The sequence below is a fragment of the Xenopus laevis genome, chromosome 5L (assembly GCF_017654675.1).
Source record: "Xenopus laevis strain J_2021 chromosome 5L, Xenopus_laevis_v10.1, whole genome shotgun sequence".
Taxonomy (NCBI): Eukaryota; Metazoa; Chordata; class Amphibia; order Anura; family Pipidae; genus Xenopus; species Xenopus laevis.
This window is the reverse complement of record NC_054379.1, coordinates 144,878,194-144,898,635: the sequence shown is the minus strand read 5'-3', so window position 1 is coordinate 144,898,635 and position 20,442 is coordinate 144,878,194. Positions and strand designations below refer to the sequence as shown.

General features: G+C 37.7%; 1 protein-coding gene across 3 annotated transcripts in view; it reads right to left on the bottom strand.

Moving 5' to 3' along the window:
* The window catches only part of sntg2.L (syntrophin, gamma 2 L homeolog), a 290,368-nt gene that overhangs the window by 107,740 nt on the left and 162,186 nt on the right, over positions 1–20,442 (bottom strand). For all 3 annotated transcript variants that reach the window (XM_041562254.1, XM_041562253.1, NM_001094304.1), the window contains 3 exon segments: positions 17,702–17,745; positions 16,939–16,980; positions 5,877–5,964 (listed from right to left, as the gene is read on the bottom strand). In XM_041562254.1, coding sequence (XP_041418188.1) covers positions 5,877–5,964; positions 16,939–16,980; positions 17,702–17,745 — 174 coding nt within the window.

Sequence of the window (20,442 nt, the reverse complement as noted above, 5' to 3'; positions counted from 1 at the left end):
GCTTCAACACACAGTATATCGAGCAGGTTTATGCACCGCTAAACAATATTAGATAACAAGAATAGAACTTGCAAACTCACAGAATTGTATGACAGTGTTCTACAGAAATCTAAAGGAAGGCCAAGGTTTGATCCCCCCAAATATATTGACCCTGTAAATGCAACATACTGTAATTGTGCCCATTGAAAAATGGCATAAATTGTTTGACTGGGCAATTAAGCCACAAAATGAAAAGGTTTATAATTGCACCTATGACAGTTGCTGGTATTTGGGCCCATGGGTGCAATGAGAATATGAAGCTATACTTCACTCCTAGTTGGTGGGAAAAGTAATGCAGCGCTCCCTTGCACCTATCAACTTATTCACATTTATAGGTGCAACCGGCATAATTGAGTTAGGCACAACTTTATTTGGGCACATTCCCTAGGTGTATAGGGGCAAATTCACTAAAGGACAAAGCGCCTAACGCTGGCGTTAATTCGCTAGCGTATCGCATTTTCGTTAATTTGCCGATTCACTAACGGACGCTGGCGTAAATTTGCTAGTGTTACTTGGCACCCTTACGCCTGGCGAATTTGCGCAACAGACGTAACTACGCAAATTCACTAAAGTGCACATTTTTCTGAACGCTACCTTTTACGCCAGACTTCCTTCGCCATCTCAGACCAGGCGAAGTGCAATAGAGTAGATAGGGATTGCTTCCAAAAAAGTTAAAAAAAATTTCTAAGTCCCAAAAACGCTGGTGTTTCTTTTTTTTTATGGGTGATAGGCTGAAAAAGATCGAAAACATTTTTGGGGCTCCCCTCCTACCCCCTTACATTTCCTAACTCATGGCACCTAAACTATACAGTGGGCACATGTGTAGGGCAAAATAACAATTTTATTTGCTGTTTTGAAGGTTTCCCAGGCTTGTGTAGTGATCTACATATACCTCCATTGTAACTTCAATTTGGCGCAGTATGCAAATTAAGCATCGCTAGCGTAACTTCGCTTTGCTTGGCGAATTAACTACAGCGCAACTTCGCAACCTTACGCTTCCCCAGAGCGCAACTTCGGATTTTATTGAATTTGCGTAGCGCTGGCGAAAATATGCCTGGCGAAGTGCGGCGAAGCGGACGCTGGCGCAACTACGAATCTTAGTGAATTTGCTCCATAGTGCTTTATTGCCCACCTATTTTACTTGCACTGGGTTTTACACCTACTGTAGCAGTTGCACCAACTGAGAGGAACTGTCTGCTCATGACGTAGACATGTACCAATTGGACTTTCTTTTCTTCTGTGTTTTGAATTATTTGATTATCCACCCACTTATTTACAATGGCCCCTAGCAACCAGCACATTCATTCTAAATTTCAGCTTATTTGTTCTAGACACTAGAGTAGGTAGGACCCTAACAACCAGTTAATTTTAATTTCATACTGGGGAGCTGCAGAACAAAAGGTTAATCCGAAACCACAAAGGAACAAAATAATAAAATGTATGTTTTTTTTATGTGGGGTGCACACTGTTTAAACCCCACAAAAATAGCCTCTTTAATAGTGATGTCAGAAAAAAAATAATTCTGTTATAATCTGAAAAGCGCCTTAGGTATACAGTATATTACAGTTTCCAAGGCGAAATACTTTTTATTCCGATAGCAGCAAGGGGTAAATGCAAAGCAACAGCTTTTTCCCATTACTTATTTTTTACTCTGCTACATTCATTTTTCTTTCATTAGTTTAATTTTTAGATTCAGAATTTTAAGATCATGTTGAGTTATTAGGGTATGAAAAATGGTGACCAGCAGGAGAATGCTGGGCAAGCCTCCAGGACTAATGAGCATAAAAGCAATCTACATAATTAACATGACCCTTCAAAATGATACCCCATCAGGCAAACATCTCCTCTGTTTTGCTAAAAAGCTTCAGACTTGTGCTTTCTTCTTTCTCCAGTGTTAAAGGTCATTGAAACTCAAGGAGCACTGGCTCATTCTAAAGTTCTTTAGTGTATATCCTTAAGACTATTATCTAAATGCAGTTATTGGGTTATTAAAACAGTGATCAGGATTGTACCAACTCCACGGATAATAAAAGAAACCATAGCTATATGCAACTTATTTCCACTCTGCGTTAGGTTTTTAAACTTGTATGAGGTTGGGTAAACACTTTAGGGGTAGGGTGGTGCATAGTGATGAGCGAATTTATTCGCCAGCCATGGATTTGCAGCAAAATTCATCCTTTTGCCATGTGCAAATATTCTCACGAAACTGAGCCAAAAATGTGTAGAGAAAAAACGCCCATTGACTTTAAGGCATTTAGACAAAAGTCCTCCTTAAGAAAAAACACCCGTTGACTTTAAGGCATTTAGACAAAAGTCCTCCTTAAGAAAAAACACCCATCGACTTTTGATGCATTAGGACAAAAAAAGTCGCCATAAAAAAAAACGCCCATTGACTTTAATGCATTAGGACAAAAAAAGTCGCGATAAGAAAAAACACTCATTGACTTTAATGCATTTGGAGAGAGAAAGATTGTTTTACAGGTAGAAATTGTCGCTCGTAAAAACGCCCAATGACTTTAATGCGCTTCACGAATTTTGCACCATTTCGCAAATTTTTCCTGGGAAAGTGAGTGAAATGGGATAGATTCGTTCATCACTAGTGGTGCACTCTTTCTCTTTGTTCTCTATAATGTGAATCTTGTGATTTTTCAGCTCTTTTTTCTTCAAGCCTTGTCAGCAACTGGATACTTCTTTTTGCGTTTGCCCGGGGAAATTGAAGAAAGAAGAAGAAGGAAGAAGATCTCCCTAGAAAAACCCTGGGCTAGTGCAGTTTTCTGCTGATAGGAGCAACAGCCCGGGGTTTCAGGTAATTAAATACAATCACTTGGGGGTGCATAACATTTGGCACCCCCAAGTGCAAACAGACTTTCTTTCTCCTTTAAATATACCGAATAGGTTTGTTTTGTCTACAATTAGGATTAATTTTATCTTAGTTGGGATCAAGTACAACATACTATTTTATTATTACAGAGAAAAAGGAGATAATTTTTTACATTTTTAATTATTTGATTAAAATTGAGTCTATGGGAGATGACCTTTCTGTAACTTAGAGCTTTTCAGATACCAAGTTCATGGTAATAGAGCCCATACCTGTATGTTGATAAACTCAGTTTTATTAGGGATATTTGCTGTTTTCCAGTGTCTGACCAAGAGTATATTGGCTGCTGTTACATGAAAGTTTCCTGATAGTTTGGGGGAGGTTATTAAGCCTCAGGTTTAACAGGGTCAAGCAGAAGGGATACATGCAAATAAATTGTTTCTTGTGCAGAAACTAGTTCCAGTAGGGTTGGATTGCTTAATCATTTTGTCATTCACTTTTTTTAAAAATGGCAGAAGTATTAGGAACTAATCACTGTGAGCATGTGTACAGTATGTTTGAGGGAGGGAACTAGTGGGGCAACAACCCTCTTCCACTTTTGACATACCCAAAAAAGTTTATTTGGGGAGATGTGGCTTATCTCCCACTTGGTCAACTTCCAACACTGCTGAAAAAGGTCAGAAACTGGTATAAGTACTTCAGCATTCACCCCAGCACTAAGCACATCTCTGGAGACATTTCCTTGTGTGACTCTATGTTGGTGGAAGCCACCAAAAACTCTACCATGCAGCAGTCTTTTAAATATCTTATATCAAAGACTAAATTATGCAAAGACTTTGTAGAACTGCCATCAGTGCAGAGTAAGAAAAACAACAAAAGAAAAACCCAGTAGTTTCAAAGATTACAGGTAACGATTCTATTAGGTTCAACAACTGAGCTTAGTTTTGCCTATAATTTATAGTTAGTGCTTCAAATAGTTAGTGGATTAAGACTCTGGAGAACCGACCCAGAATCGTCAGCTGTTCTTTTACACCTACAGTATAACTATTGTTTCTTGTTAAAAGCATTAAATATTAATAACAGTTTTGATGATATGGCTCCTTAGGGCGTTTCTTGCAGAAACCTCTCATTACGTTCCTAAGAGATTTTGGAAAGTGCTTGTTAAACCAGTTAAAGGTCATTCATTGATTTCTAATGAAACCCTTTGACTAGTACAGATTAGAGTCTCTGAAGGTGAAATTTAGCACCATATAAAAACTGGGCAAAGTAGCTGCTCCCTTGGCATTGTGAAAAAAAGCTGACAATTCATGTTATTGTGATCAGATGAAGGCCGTGTCATAGCTACTACTTATAAAGGTCAAATACAGAGGGTTTATCATTTATTAGCCATCATATTAAACATAGTTTGTAAAAGGGCTAAAACCTGCACCATACAGAGATAAAAAGGAAGTTTGGGGTATCCTTATTCTTGCACAATAATAAAACAAATAGAATCGCAAAAATTCAGGTATTAGAAATTGGAGGGAAATGTAATCAACAAAAAAACATGATCTTGAGAATGTATAAATCATAAGGATTTTGGGACTGGGAACTACATTAACTTTATGAAAGAAATTATGGTCTGTTGTGTGCCAGTGAACCACCTTGGGCTTTGAAACTTTGAGCAGTGAGTATTAGTGATGGGCGAATTTGGGGTGTTTTGCCAGAAAATTTGTGGTACAGCAGTAAAGAGTGATTGAAGTTTATCAGTGCACAAGTCACATGACTTGGGGCAGCTGGGAAATTTACAATATGTCTAGCTCCATGTCAGATTTCAAAATTGAATATAAAAAAAATCTGTTTGCTCTTTTGAGAAATGGATTTCAGTGCAGAATTCAGCTGGAGCAGCACTATTAACTGATTCATTTTGAAAAAAAGTTTTTTCCCATGACAGTATCCCTTTAATAAAGACAAGAGAGTTAATATAATGCCCTACACATGAGCCCACTGTAAAATGAATATTCCATATGTTATGAAATGTGTGGAGAGAACCGGTTACCCAAAAAAAAGTTTGTTAGGGCTTTTGTAGGCAATCCCGCTTAAGAAAAGGAAAAGTCGCCAGGGTTTTTTTGAACTTTGATGCATTTTTGGCTCACAGGATATGATGTAAGTGACAGAAGATTGAGGAAGATCTAGCTGCTTTATAGCACTTCTCCTGGTCTGAGGTGGCGAAGGCAACTCTGGCAAAAGAGGTAACGTTTAATAAAATCTGCAATTTAGTAACGTCCGTTCGCTTGAGCAAAAAATCAGCTGGTGATAGAGTGCAAATGACTGCTAGCGATGGTCCCGTACGCTAGCGAATTGGCGACTGCACCTGTTAGTAACTTGGCAATGTCCCTGTGGGTGGCAACGCTGACGAAAAGTTGCTAGCATTAGCCACTTCTCTCTTTAGTAAATCTACCCCCATGGGAGATAGCCTTCCCGTAATTTGGAGCTTTCTGGATAACAGGTTTCCAAATATCAGATTCCATACCTGTAGTTTCTAAGTACTGCCTTAAAGTTTAAGAAGGGTACCAATTGTTTGACAATACCTCTTGAAAACTTTAATAGTTATGCACTTTTTAACAGAAAACAATAGAAAGGCATTTTGTTTAGCATGTTCTCTGGTAGATTTTATGCATCCGATATTGTCTATTCAAAATACATAATGAGCAGCCAATTATTGCTGTATTGTAGAAATGAATTAATGTCGAATTTTTTTTTGGTGCGGTTCATGATAAAAGACCTGAACAGAACATACCCATTTATCTATGTACATAGACACATGTTCATATTCCCTTTTAATAAAAGCCAGCCAAAGGTCCTTAATTCGTACATTTCCATTGAATTGCTTTAAAGTTTACAAATTTGGCACTGATTGGGTAAATACAAAAAAAAAAAAAAAAAAAAGAACCACAAAACCCCCCACAGAATTTTAATATAAATCCCTATGCATATTAGTTGAATGGGTCTTACAGAAAAAGAAGATCTTGTCACTTACCTAGTGGCAGCTTAAGAAATGAAGGTGCGTCCTTTAAATAGTGAACAGTAATTGTGACTTCATCACCAGCATTCCGTAATAAGTGAACCTAGAAATGAATATGTTAAAGGCAATTAACCAAAGCAAATACAAACATATGAAGTCGATTCATTGTGGCATGAATATATTAAAATATGATATGAATAAAGTTCATTAGATACCCTTAGCACCAGTTGTTTATCTAGCCAGTAGGTATATGTTGTTTATTTCAGTCCATTTCAGTTTTTTTATTCAACCCTTGGGTTTTCTATGTATCACATTCCAAGAACATACAAAAAATGTTGCTTTTGTCAATCCATTTAGACCAAGAATTCTAAAGTTCCCATACATGTATTTAGATATGCTGTGTGCCTGTCCAAAGGCTGTTTGTTAATTGTCAGGAATTATCAGAATTCAAACTCTGGTCTATGCGGTAATCTGCAATGCTGGTGTCTCTCCATTGTGAGGCTTTTGGTATTTGCTGCTGGTGATAATACTGATAGATATATTCTAGTCCTCTGTCTGTGTTGATTCTACCTCTGATGTCGTTAAAGGGATACTGTCATGGGAAAACATGTTTTTTCAAAACATATCAGTTAACAGTGCTGCTCCAGCAGAAGTCTGCACTGAAATCCATTTTTATATTCAATTTTGAAATCTGACATGGGGCTAGACATATTGTCAGTTTCTCAGCTGCCCCCAGTCATGTGACTTGTGCTCTGATAAACTTCAGTCACTCTTTACTGCTGTACTGCAATTTGGAGTGATATCACCCCTCCCTCCCCCCAGCAGCCTAACAACAGAACAATGGGAAGGTAACCAGATAGCAGTTCCCTAACACAACATAACAGCTCCCTGGTATATCTAAGAACAACATTCAATAGTAAAAGCCAAGTCCCACTGAGACTGATTCAGTTACATATAGTAGGAGAAATAACAGCCTGCCAGAAAGTAGTTCCATCTGTCACGACCGGCACCAGAATACCAGAACAAATGCCAAGCACTCTGGTCTCGGCTCGGCTTCACCAGTAGTGTGACCACCGTTGGGCTTCGGGAGGAGCCCTCAGCTTACTTGGGTGCCACCTAGACTTAACGAGGGGTACAAGGCAAGGAGTTCTGGCTGGCAAATGGGCACGACCGGATAGCAAGAGTCTTTGGGCAGAAGGTCAAGGACAAGGCGTCTGGTGGAAACGAAACAGACCGGATCAGGACAGGCAGATAACAGACAGACTGGATAAGACAGAAGGATGGTCAGACAGGCTGGGTCGAGGCAGGCGGATATCAGAATCGTCAAACAGGCAAAGGGTCAAACCGGGTGATCAAGCAAGGGGTTAAGCAGGAAGAGTTGTCGTAGGCAGGCAAGGGTCAGGATACAGAATGCAGAGTAGTCAGGAACAGGCTGGGTCAAACACGGATAATCAGTCAGGATAGCAAATTCAGAAACAGGTAGCAAAAGCTCAGGAAACCACAGAATATGATCCTATAAAGGGCACTGGCTACAGGTCTGAATGGGCCTTAAATGGGGATCCAATTGGCGCCAAAACGTGCGCAATTTCGCGCTGTTGCGCGCTGGCGCAATCACGCCAGCGTGCCTGCGCCTTTAAGAGATGTGCAGGCGCGCCGCGCGTGCCCTAGGGATCCAAGATGGCGCCGACAAGGGCAGGATAGGAGCGGCGCAGCGGGCGTCCACGCCAAGGACGCGGCGTGGACCCCGCTGCCCCCTAGACCACCAGGGTAAGTTTCTTACACCATCCTAAAGTGCAGGCACAAGTCACATGACTGGGGGCAGCTGGGAAACTGACAATATGTCTAGCCCCATGTCAGATTTACAAATTGAATATAAAAAATCTCTTTGCTCTTTTGAGAATTGGATTTCCGTGCAGAATTCTGCTGGAGTAGCACTATTAACTGATGTGTTTTGAAAAAAACATGTTTATGACAGTATCCCTTTAAGGGCACATGCCTGCAATCCTTACATCAAGGGCCTATATATACCAGCCTATTCCTATCCTATTCCCTCACTGCTGGATCATTGTTCTTGTTCTGTCATCTAGTCTGTTCCTTAAATTCCACTTTACACTGCCCTTGATGTTTGTCATCTGATTTTCTGGTTTGACCCTGGACTTGCTCTTGCTCATTGTCTGCTACACATATTTGCTGTTTGCTGCCTACTCAGACCTCTAGCCTGCTTCATGGATAAGTTATTGTTAGCTGACTTGTTTCTTTTACCGCACCGTGCACAGAATCTGCTGTGTTGTTTTCTTGTATATTCTTTATTAAATCATCTTGCTTAATAGTAAAATGATTTCTGCTTGTCCTCAAGCCAGTTACATGTATAACCCAGTTAATACAGCATATAGCCTCCTACTTGCCAGCCATACCTGACATGTAGGCACAGTCAAATTGTATGCCTAACCTAAGTGCTAGGACAGTGATCCCCAACCAGAGGCTCATGAGCAACATGTTTGCTCACCAACCCTTTGGAGGTTGCTTGGTGTGGCTTCAAAGCAGGTACCTATTTTTGAATTCCAGACTTAAAGTCAAGTTTTTGTTTCATAAAAACCAGGTGTACTGCCAAATAGAGCCTCCAGTAGATACATAGGGACTATCAAACAGCCATCCACAGGAACTTTTTGTATTCTTATGTTACTCTCCATCCAACTTTTTTACATTTGAATGTGGAGCACAGGTAAAAAAAAGGTTGGGGACCCCTGTACTAGGATATACAATTTTTTTTTAAACGTAACTATAAAAAGATTCTTCTATATTAGTTTTAAAGTAGTATTATTATTTATATTGGTTTTAACAAATACAAGAACAAGCATGAAACAGCTTGGACATAATTCAAGCTAAAGCTGTATAAGAAGACACAAATCAGGGAGGACAAGGGCAAACCCCTTGGCAAGGAAACAATGTATATGGTATAATGGGATTACTATTGAGTCCCAGTCAATTTCTTTCTATATTTGAAATGCAACTTCCTCCTCCCAATGTTGTTCATTTTGAGGCAGTAAAACACCCAAGTTTTTTTTAGACATCTCCTCTAGTGTGACCATGCTAATGGATTTGTGAGATTGTTTTTAACTTTTGAGATTTCCAATTTCAAGTGTTTGTAGTACTAGAGGTAAATAATGGCATAGGATTGTTTTGGATAATTTGCTGGATATAAATGTGCTGTAAAGATAAATTGACATGGCAAGAGTCAGTGTAAGTCAAATGCCCTAGCCTCCAAAGTCACTGTGAAACACAATTTTTACATTATGTTTTTTATATTCTGATTTTTTAATAAATAAGGTAACTTTAGGTGTTTATTAAATTGGGAGTTTTGTTTTAGAAAAAAATATACAAATATGATTTTTTATAAATACGCATTTCGATCTGTGCGAGAAATGCACACATAAACTAAAGATTTTCACTTTTAACTGAGGTTTACAAGTAAATTTGCAATTTTTTTAAAGATTGTCAAATTTCTTGCTTTATAAACATATAGGAACCATTACAGTGTATATGCAGATAGATTAAGCTGTATTTAGAATTTTGGCACAAACTGCCACACTTTTTACTACTGAAATTAATTCTGGGTTCTGTTCACATTGCTAGAAGCATTTTGATTCATGGTGGAACTGCGCATATAAACAGATTAACGTATCCCTTAAAACACTTGTGCTTAGTATGAAAACACCCATGTTTACAAATGCTGACAATCTGGCTGTATATTTTAATATTAGAAACGGCAGACTTAATTCAACTTATGATAAATTTTTCAAACATAAAAGTGATAAAGCTTTTGAACGCCCTTAGTAAAAATACATACGCTGTCTTTAGGAACAGATATTGGTAAATAATGTTCTAACCAAGAAAGCCCATGCTGAGCATAAGTATAAAACCTGGGGAGTATATTTCTTATTTATGTGATCAACAAAACCCATTTCATTCACAGATGGGAAATATAAAAGCTGAGACTTGAAGATAGAAATCCAAGCAATCCATTTTGATTGGAAAAAAATCTTACAGTTTTGTAGCTTAAGACAAACTCTACAATCCCATCCATGAAAATCTCTATAGAAAACAATGATAAAAAATAACATAATAGCCATAGTGTAGCAGGCCAAAATTATCCATATCTTAAAATAATAATAAATATGGGTTTGGTGAAATAAAATAATTTCTGTTATAGTCTGATCTTCACACAACTGTTCACAGTAGTGTATAATATGCAAAAGAGTAAAGGAACACAGCTGGCATCTTCATATGGAGCTTGTTGTCTACCCTGATTGTAAGAGAAGCGTGTAAAGGTGGCCATACACGGGCAGATTAAAGCTGCCGATATCAGTCCTTTAGACCGATTTGGCAGCTTATCTGCCCATGTGTGGGGGCTCCCGACAGGTCCAACCGATCGATATCAGGCCAAAAATTGGCCGGCTGTCAATCGGTTAAGTTTTATTTTTCGTACGATCCAGGATGCAGTCCTGCGACCCGTCTGAGCCAATTCCTAGTATCTTAATCCGATCGTTCGGCCCCAGATTCATCCGATATCGCCCAGCCGTTAGTGGGCATATCGGGTCAAGATCCGCTCATTTGTCGACCTTGTCAAACGAGCGGATCTTATAGTGTATGGCCACCTTAAGAGTGTATGTACACAAGCTGACGAGCGGGAAGTGGAAGGCCCAGAAAGTTCAGAAAGCTGGCAATTGAGATCCTCCAGGGTCTGAACTAGGGGAGTGCAGGCAGAAGAGGTACATGCCCGGCACACCTCAACCCTTACACCCTAGGCATGTGCCTCTTCTACCTACCCCAAGTTCCGGCCCTGGTGGAAATGGCCTCCTTACAGGAATGGCCTAAAAACATAACTTACCATACAAAGACATATAAGCACATTTCGGCACGGATCAATGCTATACATGTTCAACAGATTTCAGACCTGCCAACTCTGAGTTCAACATTTGGCTGAGGTTTTTACATCCTTATAGAGAACAATGATTTTATGAAATTTGCAACAGGTTTAGGGAAACCAAGACGTTTACTGCCCCTATTCCTCAGTAGCCTATGAATAAGGGTCTATCCTGAAACACATCAGGCTTAGTATCCCACTGTGGCGCCATGTTTTCAATTGCTCAATAAACTTTTGTTTTTAAATTTGGACCAGGAATGCAGATCCCCCCTCCCCTTTTCCTCTTTGGACACAACCTGTGATGAGGGTGAATGCCCTTGGTGCCTGGAAACAGCAGGCTCCAGTATCAAGTTGAAATCTAAGGTAACTCAAGTCTTAGTGAAGTAAGGGCTTCAGGGACCTCATCCTCATGAACTAGGGATCAGTTAGTGATAGCACAATTTCTTTAACAGTTTATCCTATGGGTCTAAGATAGTTGGAGAATAGTGAGATAGAGCAGTTCTGTGGTCCAACAACTGGCACTCCGGTGTGGTAAGGCATAGGGTAGTGTGTATTTCCTTGGAGCACCACTGAATATTTGGTGCACTGTGACTGATACCTGTTGTGAGCAATGTTCCCTCTAATTATTTTTTGCTGTGTGACCAAAAATGATCTTTTGTCTTCACTTTTGGACCATTTTTGAACTTTTAATAACTGTGTGGTCAGAAAGAACGGATCTCATGTAACCGCCTCTTCCACCTGTTACAGAAATGTTGTGGTCTTCCAAACCTGTCTGGAGTCAGGATTGTTCTCTTAATTGTCGAGATTAAATCTTTACTTCCGTTCTTCCTTGAGACGTGTTTTTTAGCTCGTTCAATTAGTCAGATCACTTGCAATATTCTTCCCTGGACAGTCATGCCAATTAAGCACTGTATGTTTCCATGTTAATTGCTATGTTAATGAAGCGTTCAAACAGCATTTAATCATCAAAGATTTGAATATGTATCACTAGCTAATCAGAGGAAATCATGTCTCCATGTTTTATACTATGAAGAGTAACTAATATATTTTGACTGTTTAATTAAAATGTTAAAGCTGGATGTATACATTAGTATTAATAATAAAATTGGTTAAAAATAATTTGTGTGCTTTGGACTGTATAATGGAACGGAAACTGACTGAAGCTGAAGTCAACAACTCTGCAAAATTTGACAATATTTTAAAGTTAAACATAAATATTGAAATGGCTATGAAACGTGTAGCATTACAGTATGTACCTAAAATATGAGATTAACTGGTACTAATTGTAAAATGATTTAAGAAAGAGGAAAGTTATCATGAATTATTCGTAAACCTTGGCCTCATTAATTGGTTCCCATTTACAATTAACCATAAGTATATCAAACTAGTTGTGCAACTGATAACCAATGAATAACTCTCCTGAGATATTACCAATATCATTTTCATTGAGGAACAGGTACCATTGCAGGTTCCACTAAGACACCATTAACAAAACAATGACTCTCACATTGTTAAGCATCACTTATGCCTTTTAATATGAATGTATTACTAAGCACAGGTTGCAGTCCCCTGATGGGCAATGGGTTCTGTACAATGCAACTGCCATTAACATTCATTGACAGCAATATTAGGGGGCAAATTCACTAACCTGCGAAAATTCGCTAGCGCTGGCTTTGTGCACATCGCAACACTTCACCAGGCGAAAATTCGCCTGGACAACGCTAATTCACGAAGATCCGAAATTGCGCACAGGGTACCAAACGCTGGCGAAATTACGCCAGAAAAATTATGCTCAGCAATTCGAAGCTACGCTAGCGTTGGCTAATTAGCATACGGCATGCAATTAAAGTACAATGGCCATATATGCTGCATCAAATACATTACACTACACAAGGCCAGGGAACCTTAATAAAATTATATAAGGTTGTTATAATGCCCTACACATGTGCCCACAGTATAGTTTAGGTGCCATATGTTAGCAAATGTAGGGGGAAGGAGGGTACCCACAAAAAAAAATTATGATCTTTTTCAGTCTATCACCCTTTAAATAGGAAAAAACGCCAGCGTTTTTTGGGACTTAGAAAAATGTTCAACTTTTTTTTGAGGAACTCCTATCTACTCTATTGCACTTCGCCTGGTCTGAGGTGGCGAAGGCAAGTCTGGTGATAGAGGTAACGGTCAGTAAAATCAAAAACGTAGTGAATTTGTGTAGTAACGCTCTTTCGCCAGACCGAAAATTTGTCTGGCGTAAAAAGTTGCACCAAAGTCTATCTCCTTGGCAAAATTATGCCAGCTACCATTAGTAAATCGGTGAAGTGCCAAAATGACGTAACAAGACATAGGGGGAAATTTACTAAAGGGTGAAGTGGCTAACGCTGGTGAAAATTCGCCAGCGTTAGCCACTTCACCCTTTAGTAAATGTCCCCCTATGTCTTTGCTAGAAAATGATAGCATTGAAGCTGGAGGTTTCCATGTTGGGAAAGCTTATTATGCCTTCCATGCTTATTTAAGGTACAACTAGGAGAGGTAACTAGATTAAGGTAGTTCTCCCTTTGAGAACTTGATGTAAAATGTTGACTTTTGAAATGTTGACCTTGTTATTTAATATAACACCAGAAATTGCTCATTTAGTCATTCATATTGTAACACTGAGACAAGAAGTATTTAGCAATTATTAATAACCAAAGGTAACTATTGTAATCTAATTGTCAGATCAATATTCTGTTTTTATCAGTCAAAGAATGCTGTACACAAAGCATGAGCTGTGATCATCATCAATGATCATCAAAATTATATGGTTTTATGTAGAAATAAACGATTCTTAAAATACGGTAACGTTTTTTAAAATCTAGTTTATACCTAATTAAACCCATACTTAATTATTTATTAAGGCTAGACATTAATAACAGTTAGTGAAAAAAAAGTGTGAACAAGAGATTATAGACATTTGTAATGCTTTAATGGAAAATATACCCTAGGGTTTACAGTATGTTACATTTACTAAATTGTTATGAATATTTCTTTTCTTTTTAATTGGAGAGAAAAGAAAGTGTTCATCAGCGTTCTGTTTGATCTACAATGTATATGAACTCATGAGTTGCCAGACGGAGCAGTTTGAGTTTAGCTTGGGTTTAACCCCTTCCCCTTACCAAGGACATGTTGGCAATACATTAGGTCATTTATGAATAGGAATTTACTACTACATTTTGATACATTATGGGGCTGATCTATCATCTATCAATGCTCCTGGTTGGGCATAAATATTGCAGACAATGTAAGTGATTTCCTGAACTCACTCGTGCTTTCTGTAATCAAATTATTTAGTTTTTTTCCAAAACTTTTTTTTCCACATGAGAGTTTTTGCAGAAAGTATAAAGTTTGTCATGTTTTAATCGGAACGCGGAAAGCAGGTTTGGAAAAAAACAATAAAACTGCAGAAATCACGAGTGAGTTCAGTCTTTTCTGCAATGGTTTTTGCCTGACCATACATATAGCTTGGTAGGCTTGCATGAGATGTACACTGATTTATTATTTGCAATAACTAGATTAGTGGTAGAGTTTTATCACGTTTTAAGATGTTTTTATCCCTGAACATAGAGGAAAAATATTGTGAAAATAAAAATTATAGGCTTCATCTAAAGGAAATAAGAAACACCTTAAATAAATTAAAAGTTCTCTAACAAATCAAACTTCTATCTGCTTTCCACTCCCAGCATGTCTCTCGTCATGCAAGTCAGAAACAGATTTTGATGGCTAGTTAGGTTGAATAAATTAACATTTGGTACAGTATTTGCTTAGTCAATGTATTAAGCTGTCTGACACAAAGTTGAATCTAGAGAGACAGATTGCTCAGAGGGAATAGTAAAGAGTGTGTATGTAGCTACAACTTTATTTATATAGTGCTGTGAGAATACGCAGTGCTATACAATATCACAATATATAAAGGGGAGTAAAAGTAACCTAACAAATACAATAAATATGCATAAATACACAGATTTTAGGTGCCATGTGGTATGAGAGACAATAGGAAGGAAGGAGATCCCTGCTCTATAAAGCTTACAGTCCAAAAAAATGAAGAGTAACTTGTTTTTCTCATAAACAATACAATTGTAGTGATTATAATTAGAAAGTTTCTTATTTTCATGAGATGAAACTTATATTACATTTTTATTTTTGTCATAGTTCTGCTTTAAGGAAAAGAGTATTTTTTTCCACTAAACACTTGATCCCTTGTATGTAGTAAATCCATAGTAAGAGGGATCTTTTTAAGATACTTATCCTAATCAATATCTCTCTAATCCACTAAAAGCTTGACTTTTATTATATACAGTTGCAGGGTACATGGATATCATATTACATAACATATGTAACACTTAAACACTTTGTTGTTTATCGCCTGTTATTTTTCTCTGCCACTACAAATATCTGACTTTTTAGGTTAAGTACTGTACCTACACAAAGGAGCCAAATCATCCAAACAATCCTAATACACTTTGCTTTGTTTTCTCTAGTTTTCCTCTGCCATTAAAGTGGGTTGCTTTTTAGTTTAAGGCCTGTCCTGACACAAATAGGCCAAATGATCTGTGTTTGGAGATGATGAAAGTTAAACATCAGGCTTTTATTATTAGGACAGGCTGTTCTCCCTTATATGATGGTGTAGTGGTAAAGCCTTTAATCATAATAGAGTCCGGGATTTTATTCTATCAGAACATAGCATTTTTGTGGAATGATGAGCATTGATACTATATTGAAACAGTGATTTGATAAGAGCTGCAAGCTATGGCCAAAGTCAGCCTGGGAACATTGTTGTTTTCCTACCTGTCCAGAAAGAAAATCATACATACTGTACATACATATGTAATGTACTTCATGTCACATTACATAGATCATTATTACGTTATTTAAGTTTCTAGTTGAACCAAATCAATGGGATAGATATATCAAATTATTCTTTTTCCTAAAAATCTATTTTTTTTCCGTTGGTGGATTTTTGTCACATTTATCAAAGTTTTTGAAATGTTTCCCAACATTCTATAGACGTATCATGTAGACTCAAAAGTTAACTAATTTATCAATGCATTTCCCATCTTCCCCCGAAAGTGTTCTTTAGTTTTGGTTAGTCAAAAACCTTCATATTATATGGGCCAGAAATGTCGAAGGCAACTCTATCTCACTCAAAAATACATCAGAATGCAAGTCTAAGGAAACGTCTAAATTCTTGACGTCTTTTCACTCATTTTGTCACATGTTGACAAAATGCGAAAAGAATGGAATCTTTTCCAAAAACTTAAATTAACCTTCCCATAACTTTATAATGCTTTTTTTGGCTATAAAAACTAATATTGTACAAGGCTCTGGACCTAAAAATTTATGGTTGTATGTTTATTTAAGACAAACATTTAAAAAGGCACACAACACTCAACTGCCCGTTAAAGTGTTCATTTTTAAGTCTGTTGCTTACACTAGAAACATAACATATAGGACTTTTCTTTACTTGATATCCCACTGGTATTATTTTGATTGTATTAGTATAATTTATATTATAGATTATTTATCTATTAAAGCAAAGAAAAAACTAAATCTAGTTAGGACTCTTTTAGTATAACATTATACCTGCATACAAAGGTATAACTTTGTACTCTAAGGATTCCATGCCATCACCCATGGGCCCCTCTGTTCAAACAAACACCAGTGCTCGATGGTCAGTTGGATATCGGCTAAGGCATCACATTTATTGAACAGTGGGCTTGAAGCCAGCAATGCAGCCATCACACTGAGACGCGGTTGCACTCAGTACTTTTTTCAAATGTTGCATTTGCAAAGCATTAGCTATGACCCTTGTTGTACATTATCCCCTCTGTGATAATATCATTCCTCAGTTGATGTCCTTCAAGAACATAATTGGTATAACAGAATAAGTGCATTAATTATTCTGATTGGTAAACAACCAACTTTACAGCTTCAACTAAAGCATCATTTGGGATAACGTAGAAGCGAGAAAATGTGTGAAGTGGAAACGGGTTGCCTTTTCCACGTGATCCAAATATTTAGCCAAGAATTGAAGGTGAAGTCATTATTTAAACATTTTTGCAGCAGATTAACAAAGGTTTAAGAAGAGTTAACTCAGATCAATGTAAAATACTTACAACTTACCACTTCTTCATGAGACGCATTTTCAACATTTATGCCATTAACCTGTAATATAAAAGAACCATTGATTGAGAGAGTCATGGCTAGTGATCGGTGTAGTATCTAAGCCATCATTGTATCACCATCAACACACAGTAATGCCTTAATAAAATAGCAATGCCCAGTGTCGGACTGGGACACCAGGGGCCCACCCAAAAACCTTAGACCAGGGGCCCACCCAAAAACCTTAGACCAGGGGCCCACTCTCAGTACTATTATTATTCTTCTCCTCACTCAACCTCTATTCTCCTAGTCTCTATTCTTTACATACTATAATATATTATTCCATCTATTTAGTCTCTTTGTTCTCAAAGAAATAGGAAATAGTCATGAAATAGGCCAAATCTTTAGCAGCACAAGGGCCCCCTGACACCTGGGCCCACCGGGAGTTTTCCTGGTATCCCGGTGGGCCAGTCCGACTCTGGCAATGCCTGATACTACAGAATCATTGAATTACAGAAAACACAATTCATATACTGTACATTCAAATAGCACTCCATATATCATGCTTGTAATGTTTCTACAACAAACTGAAAAGTTTTATGTCTGTAAACTAATATGGTATCTGTTAGGCCTACCTTTATGGACCCCGCATAACTTTTTAGTCCCCCAGCATCACAGTTTGTAGTAAAGAGACATTTGCCTGCAGACTGTGCACAGATACATTTTTACAGAAAAAAAACATGGATATAGTCGAAGTAAAAAGCTAAGTTAAAGACTTTCCTACCTGCATTAATGCATCCCCTATGAATAACATTCCAGTCTTGTCAGCTATAGAATAAAAAAAAACAAAAAATATTAAATAAGAGTAATGTGATGGTCAATAATATAGTCAAATTATATAAGAACATATTTTTGAGATCTACTAGAGGCAAAGTTAATTATACTCCACTCCGCTTCATTTCTTCCATTAATTTCTGAAAGCCGGTAGCTATGATTCTTTATATCACTTAATAAACTTAATCCCCAAGTAATTGCTCTCAGGTGTGTAGACTTGGTCAATATGCCCGCGGTAAGAAGTTAAAAGCTTCCTATTTGTTGGCAGGAAGAACTATATTCAATACTGTTTTCTCTATGTACTACTGGTCTACAGTACTCTTGCTTCAAACTCCAAACCTGCTAAAGTTTATGATCTGAGTTTCTACAGCCCCAGAAGCCTGTGCTCAGCCACTGGAGTACACACAGCGGGAAGGAACAGATCTGCAACATTTAAGGACAGAATTGATTGCAATTGTAAGTGATAATTATTTTCCTAGTGCAGTTGTTAGATTTTCTAATTAAATACCTTAATGCACAAAGCTTGCTTCTTGACTCACACGTTTCAGTCGTTATTATTCAAATGAGGGAAAAAAAATTACCACAAAGAATGTGCTCTAGGGCTTATTCGCAGGTTCTGTTTTGCTGTACCAACAAATCAAATTAGTTTCAGCAAGTTTCATTACTCACAATGATTGCGTTTTTAAAAGAAAAACACAGCGGCATCTGGACACTGATTTTGGTTTGATGCAATGGACCCTATTTTTCGTTTTTCCTTTGATTTTCAGTTAATCACATGAGGTTTTTTTTTTTTTAGAAACAGTTTTGTTAAATTAAACATAATTTACTATTATTTTATTATACAAATTTATTTTAGTGGTGCCATTTCTTCTGAAATACAGAGAATACTTGTGAAAGAGTCCATTTGAAATGCTGGTTTTGATGTTGTTTTGAAACACTTGAAATTAGGTTTGGCATTTCATTTTTTTTTTACTTAATTTTAAGTGAAGTGAAAAGTACAAACAGAAAAAAAGCATTGAACGATCCGTGATAAAAATGAATATCTCTAAAGCCTCTAAAAATCTGAATGGTGCAGCTGTAATAAAATAACCTGTGCGGCGCCATCTTGGATTCTTAGGGAGCGGCGGCATGCGCGCCTCTTAAAGGTACAGGCGCACTGGCGTTATTGCGCCAGCGCGCATTGGCGCACGTTTTGGCGTGAACCTTGTCTGTATTTAAGGCCCATTCTGACCCCTAGCCAGGGCCCGTGATAGAACTTGGTTTCTAGTGGTTCCTGAGCCTTGTGCATCTGATCCTGTACCTGTTTGTCTTGATTATCTGGTTTTGACCCAGCCTGTCTGACCATCCTTCTGCCTAATCCTTTTGTACCGTGACCTTCGGCCCAAAAGACTATGCTAACAGCCGTGCCCCTTTGCCAGCCAGAACATCCCGCCTTGCACCCCTCGTTAAGTCCAGGTGGCACCCAAGTAAGCTGAGGGCTCCTCCCGAAGCCCAACGGTGGTCACACTACTGGTGAAGCCGAGCCGAGACCGAGTGCTTGGCACTTGTTCTGGTATTGGGTGCCGGTCGTGACAGCAGCTCTCATTGACTTCTATAGGACCTCAATTGCTTTTACAGTACTTGGAGAAGTTCTTTATTGGAGTTTTTGGTGGTTTTTACACCTCATAAAGCTCATATTTTTTAGACATTTAAAGAAAAAAATCTGAAAATCTGAAGATTAGATATGGGCGAATCTATGCCGTATCTCTTTGACGAAAAATTTGTGAATTTACTGAAAAAATAGCTAAACGGTGACAAATTTGTGAAACGCATTGAAGTCAATGGGTGTCAAAATCATATTGACATGCGACAATTTTGACAGAAGCGACAATTTTTATACGCCTTTTATATGACTATTTTGCCCAAATGCATTAAAGTCAATTGCGTCTGAATAATTTTGACACGTGACAATTTTATGCGTGCAACTATTCTGATAGATTTTTCAACTGAGAATTTTCACTGCAGTTTCGCAAGTTCATTCGCTGCCGGTGGAAATTAGCCTTAAACTTGTGCCTGCCGAATTTATTCGCCCATCACTATTGAAGAACTAAATGTAGAACTTTATTCAACCTCCATGGCAAATTGTACTGCTATGCTTAAAGTTTTACAATTACAGACTTTACTAGAAACCAGAAAAGGTCTTAAATGCAAAATTCGTTTTTCAATTTGTAACAAAATCATTCATTTTCCTTTTCCGAATTTCCTTGTTCATTTACGTAATCACGCCACAATCTGGCTCTTGAACTATTTGTTCTCAAATGAGTTCCAATAATTTCCCAATGTAAACAGGAAAATAAAGACTAATTGCAGTGAATTTTCCTTTTAATGTTGTTTTTTAAACACGGCGTAATTAGATAATGGATTATTTATAAATCCTCTTATGCTTTACTCATTTGCTATAAAGAGGTCTCCTAAAAGGATGGATGCTCATTTAATCATGTTATTATTCATGACTCGTTTTAAACCTTCTATTAATTTTTCTGTCTTCTGGTAAGCAGCCCAGTGAGGTGAGAATCCCTCTAAATCTTAATTGTTGCTAAATATAGCTCTGATGATTAATAGGTATCTTGAGATAATTTCATAAGTTCATTGCCGAGGTAAATCGTTTATTCCATAAGGGCATTAAGATGACAAAAGTTTATTGGAATTGGT